General features: G+C 47.3%; 1 protein-coding gene across 2 annotated transcripts in view; it reads right to left on the bottom strand.

Annotated features, from left to right (window-relative positions):
• Nucleotides 1-14289, bottom strand: part of wars2 (tryptophanyl tRNA synthetase 2, mitochondrial) — a 50513-nt gene that overhangs the window by 25593 nt on the left and 10631 nt on the right. For both annotated transcript variants that reach the window (XM_079518539.1, XM_079518538.1), the window contains exons 2-3: nt 3857-3970; nt 2206-2364 (exon numbers count right to left, since the gene is read on the bottom strand). In XM_079518539.1, coding sequence (XP_079374665.1) covers nt 2206-2364; nt 3857-3970 — 273 coding nt within the window. The remainder of the gene's footprint in view (nt 1-2205; nt 2365-3856; nt 3971-14289) is intronic.

Genomic DNA, 14289 nt, shown 5'->3' with positions numbered 1-14289 from the left:
TTACAAGCTACAATCGTTCATACGCATCTGCAAAGGCACACACACACAGGCGCACACACACACCCACACACACACACACACACACACACACAGGCACGGGAGGGCGCATGCGCCCACACGCATACATGAGATACAAGTGGCTCGTCTGTGCACGTGCACACACAGCGACACCGACAAGTACAGATGAGCGCGTGCACGAGCACACGTACACACAAAAAAAAAACACACACGTGCCCTCGCTCGGTCTCGCTCGGTCTCGCGCTCGCTTCCTTTGGTTTGCAATTTGTCTGTGTCGAATGTTTGATGACTACTTTTTTATTTTCGCACAGTCAAGAGATACATTTCCAGCAGTGTATAATAAAGTTCTTTATTTCTCTCTACCTCTCTTTCTCTCTCTCACACACACACACACACACACACACAGGCACGGGAGGGCGCATGCGCCCACACGCATACATGAGATACAAGTGGCTCGTCTGGTCACACGCCACGACACCGAAGAGTACAGATGAACTCGTGCACGAGCACACGTACACACAAAAAAAAACACACGTGTGCTCTCGCTCGGTCTCGCTCGGTCTCTCGAAAACTCTTGCTCGCTTCCTTTGGTTTGCAATTCGTCTGTGCCGAATGTTTGACGACTACTTTTTTATTTTCGCACAGTCAAGAGATACCATTTCCAGCAGTGGATATAGTTCTTTATTTCTCTCTACCTCTCTTTCTCTCTCTCTCTCACACACAGACACGCGCGCACGTGCAGCACGTGCACTTGATTTGAGCTCATCACTATCTTTTTTTCCCCCATTTGCTGTGCGTTTCAGTGAAGTCAGGTGTTTTCTTTGGGTCCTCATCATATTTGTACATGTGGAGCAGAGTGGACTCACTCGCGTGTTCAATGGGAGGTCCTCCTTCCTCACTGCCAAGTTATGTAGCATGAAGATAAACGTGAACAAGAACAGTGCTCTGTGTGTGTGTGTGTGTAGCAGGGGAATACAGATGGACTGGACTATCATCACACATATGGCATCACCTTAACTCCCTCTTTTCTTTTCTCCACTCTCTCACACACACACACACACACACACACACACACACACACACACACACACACACACACACACACACACACACACACACACACACACACACACACACACACACACACACACACACACACACACACACACACACACACACACACACACACACACACACAATAGACTGGCTTTCTCTCTGAATCGAGGGAAAGAGACAGCTGTTCTTACAGACTTGAAGAAAAAGAAAAACTAAATGATGAAAAAACAGAAGAGACATTTCCGCCAAAAAAAAAACGAAAAAAAAACCAAACAATCGTGCCTGGTGAAATCCTGCCTGGGGTAAACCTATGATTATTCCTTTTGGCTGCTTGGTGTGGCTCAGGCAGGAGTTAATGCTGGGTTTATGGTAGTGGTGTTTTCATAGGCCCTGTAAATGTGCGAGGCGGACGAAGCAGATAAGAATCAGAGAGCGATAGTAAAACGCTTGGCGAGCGGACGCAGGGTAAACACCAGCGCACGCAAAAGAAAACATCCAAAGATGGCCGACCACTCCGGCTGAGTCTTCCCCGATGACAAGGCCTGGAGAGAGACCAAAGGAGGCCATCTTTAAAACGCACACACGCATACTACTGTGCACAGCTGCACTGGGGCACGTCGCAGACAGATGCACGCCACTAAGCACGCCATGCGCACACAGACATGCAAATACACACAGAGAGAGTGAGAGAGAGAGAGAGAGACTCACAAAGAAGCATGCACAAGACAATTAACCCACGATATAATGTTGTACAGCAAATAGCGAAAACGAGTCGATCTACAAGCTCACAAAAGCACCACGCAAAGCACCACATTGTGAGCTTGTAGATCTGCTTTTTTTCTTCTTTCTTTAAAAAATAAAATCAGCTAAAATACAGCGAAGATTCTCGCATATAAATGACATAGAGATGCCATGTTGAAACTGGTTAAATCCATTGTATCCATCCATCATCCCGTCACCCATCAATCCATCTCTCCACCTATCCAGCTGTTGTCTTTCTTTCCATCTCATCCATCAACTCCACCCTCCACCCACCTGTGACTGCTGGAACAGTGTGGAGGTGTGTGGTGTGTCTATATTCACCTGTGACTGCTGAAACAGTGTGGAGGTGTGTGGTGTGTCTATATTCACCTGTGACTGCTGGAACAGTATGGAGGCGTGTGGGTCTATCCCGCAGGCCAGCAGGCTGGCTGCCATGTCCAGGATGTTGCGGCGGAGCTGGGCAGGCTCCTGGGGCTGGGTGAGGGAGTGCAGGTCCACGATGCTGTACAGCACTGAGGGATAGCGGCCCTGCGGGGAGGGTAGGGGAGGGGAGTCACTGGCAGGACATTTTTTGGCTGGTGATTAATATAGGCTCTATATGCACATGCGCCATTTTGGAAATAACTCTTCCTATGTCCTTCTGGGCCTCTTCCGACTTCCTTCACAGGTGTTACCGATAATATTAATTAAGGCTCCCTCTGTTCCATTCTGGTCAAACAGAGTCGGGGTGCTGCTATTGTGCATGTTGGCTCACTGGAAACACTCTGCTACGCTAGTGGGTCTGGACTCTGGAGTAGGTTCCAAATTGCAAATTGTGTGTGAAACTCTGAGAGTGGGCAAACATTGGTACACTCTCAGAGTTATGGGGGTCCTTCAAGTGAGAACCACTGTACAGTACACTAAATGGAACAGAACCTTGATTAGTATCATCGGTAACACCTGTGAAGGAAGTCGGAAGAAGCCCGGGCCTTAAGAGTCATTTCCAAAAATGGCGTATGTGCATAGAGCCTATTGTCATCATACAAACAATTAATACTTTCAGCGCCATTGCCGAAGGTCTTTGTCAATTGAAGCCTAATTTTGATACTGACGTTTAACGCCATTGCTGAAGGCCTTCGGCAATTGCTTTTTATAGTGGATTAATTCGAGCGACCAACAATGCTACTTACGTTAGCATCGGGTAGCTAGCTGTTGTTGTCACAAGACTCCGTTGCCCATCTTAGATCATCGGCACCATAAGAATCCATTCTATCCCTTTCTTTCAATCGCCTGTATCTCCTATTCCTTGTCCCAGATGGCATTTTGGTCAAAACAGCGTTTCTTTGACGGCACAGAGCCGGCGATGATAAGACCCCAAGTGCACTGGCATGGACCCAAATTGTAAACAACAGTTGAACGGGACCTGTTAAACTTCCTAGAATAAGCTCCCTACCGGAAGTCTGGAACTGTGTGCTGGCGTGAATTAGATCCTAATTTTTCAATAAATGATAGCGCTAAATGTGTTAACAACTGAATTGTGCTTGTGAACATGTATGTACCAAAATTTACATTTCTGCTTGCAATTTAGGTTTTGTAATCAACCATCGCACAGGGAAGATATGACAAATGGCGAAAATGTGGAGGGGACGTGCCTCGAGGCCCTCCCTAGGGAGACGGCCGAGAGGCATCCTAACCAGATGCCTGAACCACCTAAGCTAGCTTCTTTCCAGGCGAAGAAGCAGCGACTATACTCCGAGTCTCTCTCGCGTGACTGAACTTCTCACCATATCTCTATAAGGGAGATGCCAGCCACCCGTCGAAGAAAACTCATTTCGGCGCTTGTATTCGACAACCTTATTCTTTCGTTCATGACCATAGGTGAGAGTAGGAAGATTGCTCGGTAGACAGAGAGCTTTGCCTTCTGGCTCAACTCTCTTTTCGTCATAACAGATTTCTGCTACTGCTATTCAACAGATGATTGATGTTCATTGAATAACGATTAAGTTAGTAATTCTGTAAAATAATAATAAGTCAAGCCTACCTGCAGGGCCACCCAGCTCTCCAGGGCTCCCAGGTAGTTCCCCAGGTGAGGCACGCCTGTGGGCTGGATCCCCGAAAACACCCGCCCGCCTCCGCCTCCCGGGGGCTCCTGGTCCTGGGAGTCGGAAAGGAGATGGAAAATAAAGATTACACTTGGGGTTTGTTTGGGGATGAGAGAATGCTGGAGCAAAAAAATAAGTTTAGGTTTGTTTATAGGTCCCCCCCACACACACACACACACACACACACACACACACACACACACACACACACACACACACACACACACACACACACACACACACACACACACACACACACACACACACACACACACACACACACACACACACACACACACACACACACACACACACAAAAAGTGTTTTACAACACTTGAGGAAAGAGCGAGGAAGGAAAGAGCCCTCGGATATGCGTGAGGCAACAAAACCCCAGCAGGTTTATGAAAACATGTCAGCCCCCAGAAGACAGCAGGGGGTCTGGACACAGGCCTGGGGAAGAGGGAGGTATAGGCTGGAGATGATATTCCATTATATTCGACGTTTGTTAGTTACCATATGCCATATTTATTTCCCCCCCCCTCTGTATTGAATCAAGATGGGTTACAGACGCTCGGGGTGGCGCTCGGGTAAAGTTCCTGCCCACTAACCACGGAGTCTAGGGGTTTGAATCCGCCGCGGGGTGCATCCGGCTTGGCCCGAGGGTCTTCTATCTATACCAGGGGTTCTCAACCTTTTCAGGATGTGACCCCCCAAAATAGCGGTAATCATATTCGAACTGGGGACCCTGATAAGCACTTGGAATTGTAGTAGTTGAGGCATTACATTTAGTTTGACTCAATTCCACAAATATTGTGAAAATAGCAGATGTACAGGCAGATTTACAGGCGTTGTTAGGCATTATTAAAGATGGGGTGTGGGGATTTTTCATGTGTTTATGAGGTGACAGTACTTCATTAGACCCCTTGGTGTGGTTGTTTATGTGCAATGATGTCTTCCTTTAGTCTTTAAAAACAAACATGGACAAAACAAACATTAAATTATCTTTATTGTCAATGGCATTTAATGTTTGTTAGGGACAAGATGACGTAAATTTCCCTTCATTGTCAATAGCGTTTTTAATGTTTGTTTAACTAAAAACAAACATTAAACCTGTATATAGGAGGGGCTAGCACCCCTCAACAACAGCTGTGGGTGTGGCTTCAGTTCAGGTGGATCACCATCCACAAGGCAAACCAGGCATACTTAATGCACTGGTGGGCGTGTCCACATAAAAATTACATTTTAACAAATACTGTACACTTTTTTTTAAAAGAATCTTCCTCCTAACAACAATAATACCTGATGAACATGTTTTAGGGTGGAAAATATAGAATATATATGTATTTGGAATCATATATATTCCAAATACTACTGAAAGGAAAAGACTGTAATTTAAAGGCTAGGATTAGGACCCGCCCCAGTGGTGCCTGGTTCCAACTTAATCCGGATGACTAACACGTGTGGTTGGAAAGAAGCCGGTAAAGGTACTATCTGGGTTGTAGGGCCAAGGCCAGATACCTTGGCTCGTATGGGTTGAGGTGTGCTAGTCTGTGATCCTCTATGGATGGTCACCGAAGTAATTCTGGGGATCCTGGGGAGCATTGTAGGTAGATTCTGGGGAGTTGAGATGGTTGGAGTTTCCTGAGTGCACTGTCTGTTATGAATAGGTGAGGTCTGCTCCTTGTATAATGTTCGAGTCAGCCTGGTGATGTGATGTGTCGTCATCTCCATATATGGAGATCCAGGTGATGATGACAGTGGGTTTCAGCTCCATACCGTATATGGAGATCCAGGTGATGACCTTATATATGGACTATGTGATGTCAGACGTAGGTGTGTAGTTCTATTATGGAGATCCAGCTGATGATGTCGGTGTTGTACATACGGAGATTCAGGTGATGAAGGGTCAAAACATAACAAAAGCACTGAACACATCCAATATCAGATGATCTGAACACATTTGATTTGGCGTTAGGAACCCGTTGCGAAACTTGAAAGCATGAAAGGCATATGCTGTCTAACCACTACGCTAGGGCGGCCCTATAGTGTAGGGTGGGGTTTAAGTTAAATGTTAATACAAAAATTCCAATTGATTTGAAAATTCTACACTTTTTGACAAAAAAAATTGGTCAAAACATCGTTAATCATGGTGTAGGTAGGACATCGGATCCAAGAATCTGGCATCGAGCGGCTCTAGGATTAGTGCAGAGGTGAGGAGAGATCTGCAGGGCATTGGTGTGAGCATGTTGGCAGTGTGGAAGCCAGCAGCGGTCACGCTTGTATTAGCTACACACCAACTCCGTGGCTAGCGCCTCTGTTCACTCCCAGCTTGTATTAGCTACACACCAACTCCGTGGCTAGCGCCTCTGTTCACTCCCAGCTTGTATTAGCTACACACCAACTCCGTGGCTAGCGCCTCTGTTCACTCCCAGCTTGTATTAGCTACACACCAACTCCGTGGCTAGCGCCTCTGTTCACTCCCAGCTTGTATTAGCTACACACCAACTCCGTGGCTAGCGCCTCTGTTCACTCCCAGCTTGTATTAGCTACACACCAACTCCGTGGCTAGCGCCTCTGTTCACTCCCAGCTTGTATTAGCTACACACCAACTCCGTGGCTAGCGCCTCTGTTCACTCCCAGCTTGTATTAGCTACACACCAACTCCGTGGCTAGCGCCTCTGTTCACTCCCAGCTTGTATTAGCTACACACCAACTCCGTGGCTAGCGCCTCTGTTCACTCCCAGCTTGTATTAGCTACACACCAACTCCGTGGCTAGCGCCTCTGTTCACTCCCAGCTTGTATTAGCTACACACCAACTCCGTGGCTAGCGCCTCTGTTCACTCCCAGCTTGTATTAGCTACACACCAACTCCGTGGCTAGCGCCTCTGTTCACTCCCAGCTTGTATTAGCTACACACCAACTCCGTGGCTAGCGCCTCTGTTCACTCCCAGCTTGTATTAGCTACACACCAACTCCGTGGCTAGCGCCTCTGTTCACTCCCAGCTTGTATTAGCTACACACCAACTCCGTGGCTAGCGCCTCTGTTCACTCCCAGCTTGTATTAGCTACACACCAACTCCGTGGCTAGCGCCTCTGTTCACTCCCAGCTTGTATTAGCTACACACCAACTCCGTGGCTAGCGCCTCTGTTCACTCCCAGCTTGTATTAGCTACACACCAACTCCGTGGCTAGCGCCTCTGTTCACTCCCAGCTTGTATTAGCTACACACCAACTCCGTGGCTAGCGCCTCTGTTCACTCCCAGCTTGTATTAGCTACACACCAACTCCGTGGCTAGCGCCTCTGTTCACTCCCAGCTTGTATTAGCTACACACCAACTCCGTGGCTAGCGCCTCTGTTCACTCCCAGCTTGTATTAGCTACACACCAACTCCGTGGCTAGCGCCTCTGTTCACTCCCAGCTTGTATTAGCTACACACCAACTCCGTGGCTAGCGCCTCTGTTCACTCCCAGCTTGTATTAGCTACACACCAACTCCGTGGCTAGCGCCTCTGTTCACTCCCAGCTTGTATTAGCTACACACCAACTCCGTGGCTAGCGCCTCTGTTCACTCCCAGCTTGTATTAGCTACACACCAACTCCGTGGCTAGCGCCTCTGTTCACTCCCAGCTTGTATTAGCTACACACCAACTCCGTGGCTAGCGCCTCTGTTCACTCCCAGCTTGTATTAGCTATACACCAACTCCGTGGCTAGCGCCTCTGTTCACTCCCAGCTTGTATTAGCTATACACCAACTCCGTGGCTAGCGCCTCTGTTCACTCCCAGCTTGTATTAGCTACACACCAACTCCGTGGCTAGCGCTTCTGTTCACTCCCAGCTTGTATTAGCTACACACCAACTCCGTGGCTAGCGCCTCTGTTCACTCCCAGCTTGTATTAGCTACACACCAACTCCGTGGCTAGCGCCTCTGTTCACTCCCAGCTTGTATTAGCTACACACCAACTCCGTGGCTAGCGCCTCTGTTCACTCCCAGCTTGTATTAGCTACACACCAACTCCGTGGCTAGCGCCTCTGTTCACTCCCAAACACTGTCGGAGCGAAGAATGCAACACGTTGCAGGCCAACGATAACACCGGATAACCAGACAACAGGGCCCGTGCAGCCACAACAACGCATGCATAGGACGGTGCAAAGACACAAAGGAGAGAGGCTGCATGAGAGCTGTTCCTGCGTGCATGCACTCTTATCAAGCTACCGCTATTCTATAGACCTATGTGGTTCAAAATGGACGGACGACAACAGGTCTGGAACTCTGAGAGTGTACAAATGGAACCAAATGGACCCGTTATGGTGGTCCTAAAGAAGTGGAATTACAAAGTCTGAGAACCACTGTTATAGTCATTGTACAGCAGACGTGAAGTCCACAGTCCAGCTGACAGTGTGATTAAAAACTGGTAGGTTCCACAAACGCTTCCAAATGTGACGGAAACGATTCCAGATCCTCAATGTTGGATCCGGTTCCTCCGATTCCCGTTTCATGTCAATGTGTATTTTCAGACACAGTTAACCTTTTAAACCCACGATATTTAGTCAACTTTACCATTGGCTCTGCTCTTTTTTCCCCCGTACAGTCTCCGACAATAGCCCATCTGTATTGTCCATATCTCCCTGCCTTAGCCCTTACCTTTAGCATTAGACAGAGGGAGAGTGTGAGAGAGAGAGAGAGAGAGAGAGAGAGAGAGAGAGAGAGAGAGAGAGAGAGAGAGAGAGAGAGAGAGAGAGCGCAAGAGCGAGTGGGGAGGGTCAGAGGGAAGTGGAATAGGGAGACCATGCAGCAGATGATGGATTTAGTATAGTATGTCCATACCATATATCATAACATATCAGAAAGCATTGAAAAACAAAGGCCCTGTGTTCCAGAGCTGGCACTGTGTGCGAGGACAGCAGCAGGCTGCTTCCTCGCACAGATCAGTCCTTGCATTCAGATCCTTTGGGCAAACAGTGCGTTTCTGGTACAGCTGGGCCCATAACTTCACCGGGCTCAGCTCCGTTCTGGCACGGACCCACCAAACATGAACACTTGGCATTCAGTAACGGCCCGCATGTTGGCACGGGCCCAGTGCCACCGCTCACGGCTCCAAGCCTGTCATACGATACAATTATAGGGCGAGCAGAGTGGACGCACATGTCGCGGGGGCCGGAACCCGCCACGGCGACTAGCACAAGGGCTTCTTCTTCTTCGCAGGACGCTAGTACGCGGTCGATTGAGGCCACCGCGGGGCAGCGGAAATGAAGCACTCAACTTGCCAGCTGGAGCGGCTTTTCATCGGTTAGTTAAGAGATACAGTCGTCACGGGGCCACCCAGAAGGCTCGTCTCGCTACCACGTAGCAAACGCATCCGATCATGACATCATGTGGTCGAAGCCGGCCGAACACATGTCACCCCTTTATTCCCTGTTTTTCTTGTCGTCTTAATAAAACTCTGAAGTGTTAACATACGTAACTCTGAACGTGTAAAAGTAAGGGTCCTTTTTCAAAATGTTCAATAAACCACTTAAACCCATTTAGACCTGAGGCAGATTCTAAAAATCTGTATTTGGCCACGGAGGACCCCCATCTGAAAATATGTTGTTCCAGGGATCGCCCAAGAAGCAAAGATTTGAGTTAAAAACGTTCGCTCTGAAAGAATATAATATTCAAATATTTGCGCCACATTTTCACGATTTTTCTAAAAAATAGCAGATCTACAAGCTCGTAGTGCGGCCGCGCTACGAGCTTGTAGATCTGCTATTTTTCAACAGCTAAAGGTATGACATAATGCTCAAAACACCAAAAGGGTTTCCCGTCCTGAATGGTTTAAATCTTAAAGAATATAATATTCAAATATTTGCGCCACATTTTCACAATTAAAAAAAAAATAGCAGATCTACCAGCTCGTAGCGCGAGCTTGTAGATCTGCTATTTTTCAACAGCTAAGGTATGACATAATGCTCAAAACACCAAAAGGCGTTCCCGTCCTGAATGGTTTAAATCTTATATAGTTTGTTGACGAGGGTCTCCAAGGGGTCTACATACACTTGCCCCACCTAGTTGTCTCATTCTACACCAAATCACTTAGCGGCACAATCACAATAGCAGATCTACAAGCGATCTGCCATTCTGGCAGAATGTTTGACGTTCCCAGAATAGGGACGGTAGGGATTATGTGGTTAAAGCCCACGGCACGTTGACATTCACTGATGTCCATTTTCCACACCATTCTGTGGTCGGTTTGATTTTTGAGGAAGCCACTGGATTCTGTTCATTTCAATATGATAATATATGAAAACGCATTTTAGTCCAGATTCATCTGAAAACTCCCAGACGAAAATATAAAGAATGAATTACGATCACAATTCAAACTATACCATACATTTTTGATGTTTGCATTGACTCAATTGTCCGGTATGTTCCGTGCACTTAAATAAATAAATGCAGGTTCCCGAATCTAAAAGACAAAAACGGAGTATGTTTCTGGCCGAAGCTGGTTATGTCCTTAAACACATTAAGACCTGGGGCAGATTCTACAAAATGCCTTCTAAATCAGTAGTTCTCAAACGTTTTCGTGCTGCAGAGGACCTCAGAAATGTATTTGGCCACACGGACCCCCATCTGAAAACGTTTTGTGCCAGCCAGGAACCCCCAGAAGAGAAGATAGATCTTAAAACTACAAAGAATTGAACAATCTGTTCATGTGTACAGAATTCTACTACGTACGTACATGCAGTCTGTTAGTGTAGCTATAGCAGCTACCCCATTTATCATGTGATGAATGCTGCATGCGCATTCATTTTATCTGGATCACATTATGTATCATAACTACTTGTGTCTACTGTATGCGATTGTGCTCGACAATAACTTTTTACAGGCACTTTTTACATTTACTTTAACTTCTGAGAAGTTAAAGTAAATATACTTTTCACTTGCCCAGGCACGAAGGCCACTTGTCTGGGTAAAACAATTTCCTTTCATATGAATTTACTAATAATTTTGTATATTAATCTTTTCATGTTATGTTGTTTGCAGATGATTTTTTTATTGGCATGTTTGTGTTGCGGTGCAAACAGGCTTTGCATTTAAAAATTCACCCAGTTTCTAATCAACTCGTGTTACACAAAGCAGCATGTAATGTACTGGCACATATACTACACACTGTTAATGAATGGAAACAAAAAAATAACCATCCAAAGTTCCTGTATTATCAAGAACAATTTCCTTCAGCTCAGCATGAGCAGCGTCGACGGCTCACAAACACGGATCCTAACAGCAGAGCTCCCTTCTCGGAAAGTTCCCAGGAGCATTATGGGGTCGCGGTGTTATCGCCTCAAATCAGGCCCGCCATCTAAACGTTCCCAAACGTTCTCCACCCGAGCTTATCGTGACCGATCATAATAACGACCCCAGCGGCTTCCAGGGGACACCCCTCGCCAGGCCGCTGCGAGGAGACCGTTATCTATGACAGCTGAGCTGGGGCTACCATCACAACTAATTGGACGGAGGGACCGAGCTATGCTGCGCGCCGCGGCCCACTCCTCCCCCCCCCGGGAGCCCCGTAACCAACGAGCCCCGGTCCATGTAACCAGCCGGATCGGCCCCGCTGACTTCTCCGTGTCAGCTAGCCAGGAGGGATTGCGTAACGACTAGTATGGAGATCAGCGTTGGTCTAGAAACGCCTTCCCCATCTCCCTGGGCTTGAGGGAGCATAGGTTTGCTAGGGAGGAGACAGAGAGAGACAGAAAATCCCGATTTATACCGAGTTGCTAGCCAGTGTCGCTCGCCTAAAACAGCCCCGATCTACAAGCTCGCAATGCCGTCACACCGCGACGCATTACCAGCTTTTAGATCGGCTGTTTCTTTAGGTGCGCGACACGGCGCCACGACCACGTATAAACCAGGCAAAGGAGAACATAAGGCAGGCAGGAAGGAACCGGGTGCTTATGTCATTACCAAGGGAGGTAATTGCAGCGGAGTGCCATTGATGCAGAGTGGCTCTTAAGAGGTGTCAGGATTGATTTAGGTGCAGACAAGAGGGAAAGGGGGGGAGAGGGGGTGTGCAGTTGTGCACTACCTAACCCCCCACCCTATCGACCCCCCCCCCCCCCTATCGACCCCCCCCCCTCCAGAGTCTGGTTCATGTGTGTTCTCACCTCGCGTTGACACGCCAAACGCATGTTCCCCCCCCTCCCCCAGGGGGGGAAGCCATTAGCCATGCAGACATGGTAATGGTGTCATTTGAGCCAATCGAGCGTCAAATGCGAGTCAACGCCGGGCGCTAACTGGCCACTGGGCAGTCGTGGATGGCTAGCCTATCACGCATCACATCGCCACTCCAGACACCGCTGGGCTGGCTGGGGCTGTTACATTTGGTCAGATGGGAGAGAGAGAGAGAGAGAGAGAGAGAGAGAGGAGGCTTTAAAAACGTGTTGCTGTGCCACCAGAGCTGTTGGAAGGGAAGCCAGGCTACGAGGTGACGTAAATCAAATATTGCACGTTGACAGGAGTGGCGAACGGACAGACATCGCCTATGTTACTTTAGTGCTGGTATAGTGAGCAGTACACAGTAAATACAGCACTGCAAATGGCAAGGGTAACAAAGTATATTCTACGGCAACATATCATTCACGTCACAACACAGGTCTATATTAAACATGTGCCAGGTTGCAACTCATTTGAATTGTCAATATAGCATTGCGGTTGTTTGATCTCCGGTAATAATCCGGTGGGTTTCTTGAATGACCCCTTTTTAAGGCTGATTGGATGCTGGGAAAAACAGCAAATCAAAGTACACCTCCAATGGTTTGGATATTTTTGAAGCTGCATTCCAACACAAGCCTTTCAAAAGGCCTAAACCGTGAAAAAGGTGCCAACGTCAGTAGAAAAGACCAGATGTTGGATGAATAAACTCCTGTCAATGCCCATTGCGGGACTGGAACTGGAAATGAGCTTTGGCCATACATTACACACATGTAGAGTGACTGAGTACATTGGCTGCTGTGAACGATATGGTAGCAATGTGAAGACCTTCCTTCCAAACGGCTCCATACACATTTTATATACATTTCTGTGTACTCTATATTTACAAAAAATATAAGTATTAAGCATTTAATTTGTTATATGCCAAGTACAAGATATCTCGCACTTTCCCTCTACACCGGTTGTATGTCAAGTGCGAGATATCTCGTACATAAAGCTTTATATCAAATATGAAACGGTATAGCCGAAAGTCTACTTTTAACACTGGAACGGTTGCTAGGCAACGCCTTGGATACCCCCAGCACCAGGATACGTGCGCGCCATAAGGTACCATTCAAAGTAGGATCTTCTTTGGTTGTTATCTCTGAAAAATGTGCCGCTGTCCGCGGTGATGATGATCCATCCGAGGTTCGGATGTAATTAGTGGTTTTTTTTAAATGGCATCGCACTAATGCTCCGTCGGAATTACATGCGGTCCCCGGCAAAACACCAGTTTGAAGTTGTATCAATGCGCACTGCGCAGCTACAGCTGTTGCCCTGCAACGTCCCCTTATCATTCACTAAACTCACCCCACACAGCCGTACTTTTTTTTGTACTACTGAATCTGACAGTGAACTTTACTGAATAGTTTACTTTGTACCGTAGGTTTTTACTCTCGAGTCTCGAACGGCGCTATATTTTTCAACAGTGAGAAGCATGGACACCGTTGTTGCTGATGACGTATCAGCACCAACGGTGCTACGTGACGGGTGACGTTATGAAATGCGAGTCAAGCAGCCTCTGTCCAGACTGAGTAGCACAGTACAGTGACGTTGACATTTTCAGATCCGTGGAATGCAGTATCCAGTAAGTCATTTTACACTTGGTTGCATGCTGAAAATAGCCGATCTACAACGCATCACGAGCTTGTGAGATCAGCTATTTTCAGCAAGTGTAAAATCAGTCATTAGGACGGCATCAAGGCCTGCCAAAATACATTTCAGTCGACTAAATCAACTGTAGATTTAGTTGACTAAAATCGTATGATATTTAGTCAACTAAAACTAGACATTCACAGGTGACTACAATGTGACTAAATCTAAATGAAAACTATTCAAGAGCCTATGAACTAAAACTAAAATCAGCTAAAAACTCAGATCACCACTGCCTGCGTGCCTCGCATCGCTCCGACAGAGCAATAAACCAACGCTATGACAAGTAGCTGCTTCCCTTCCGCAACAGCGGGACCTCCCCAAACTCATCATGACATGTCCGCCAACCTCTCGCCGCGTCTCGGTGTCTAAGGAGCGGCTGGGCGCCGCCTGATGACACGTAACAGGCATGGGAACATTGGGTGTTCTGCCTCCTCATATGTTATACTGACAGGCCGCGAATGCTGTCGTATTACGGCGTCGGCTAG

The sequence above is a fragment of the Electrona antarctica genome, assembly GCF_951216825.1.
Source record: "Electrona antarctica genome assembly, chromosome: 13".
NCBI classification, from domain to species: domain Eukaryota; kingdom Metazoa; phylum Chordata; class Actinopteri; order Myctophiformes; family Myctophidae; genus Electrona; species Electrona antarctica.
Note: the sequence above shows the minus strand (reverse complement) of the source record. Positions and strands in the feature narration are given on the sequence as shown.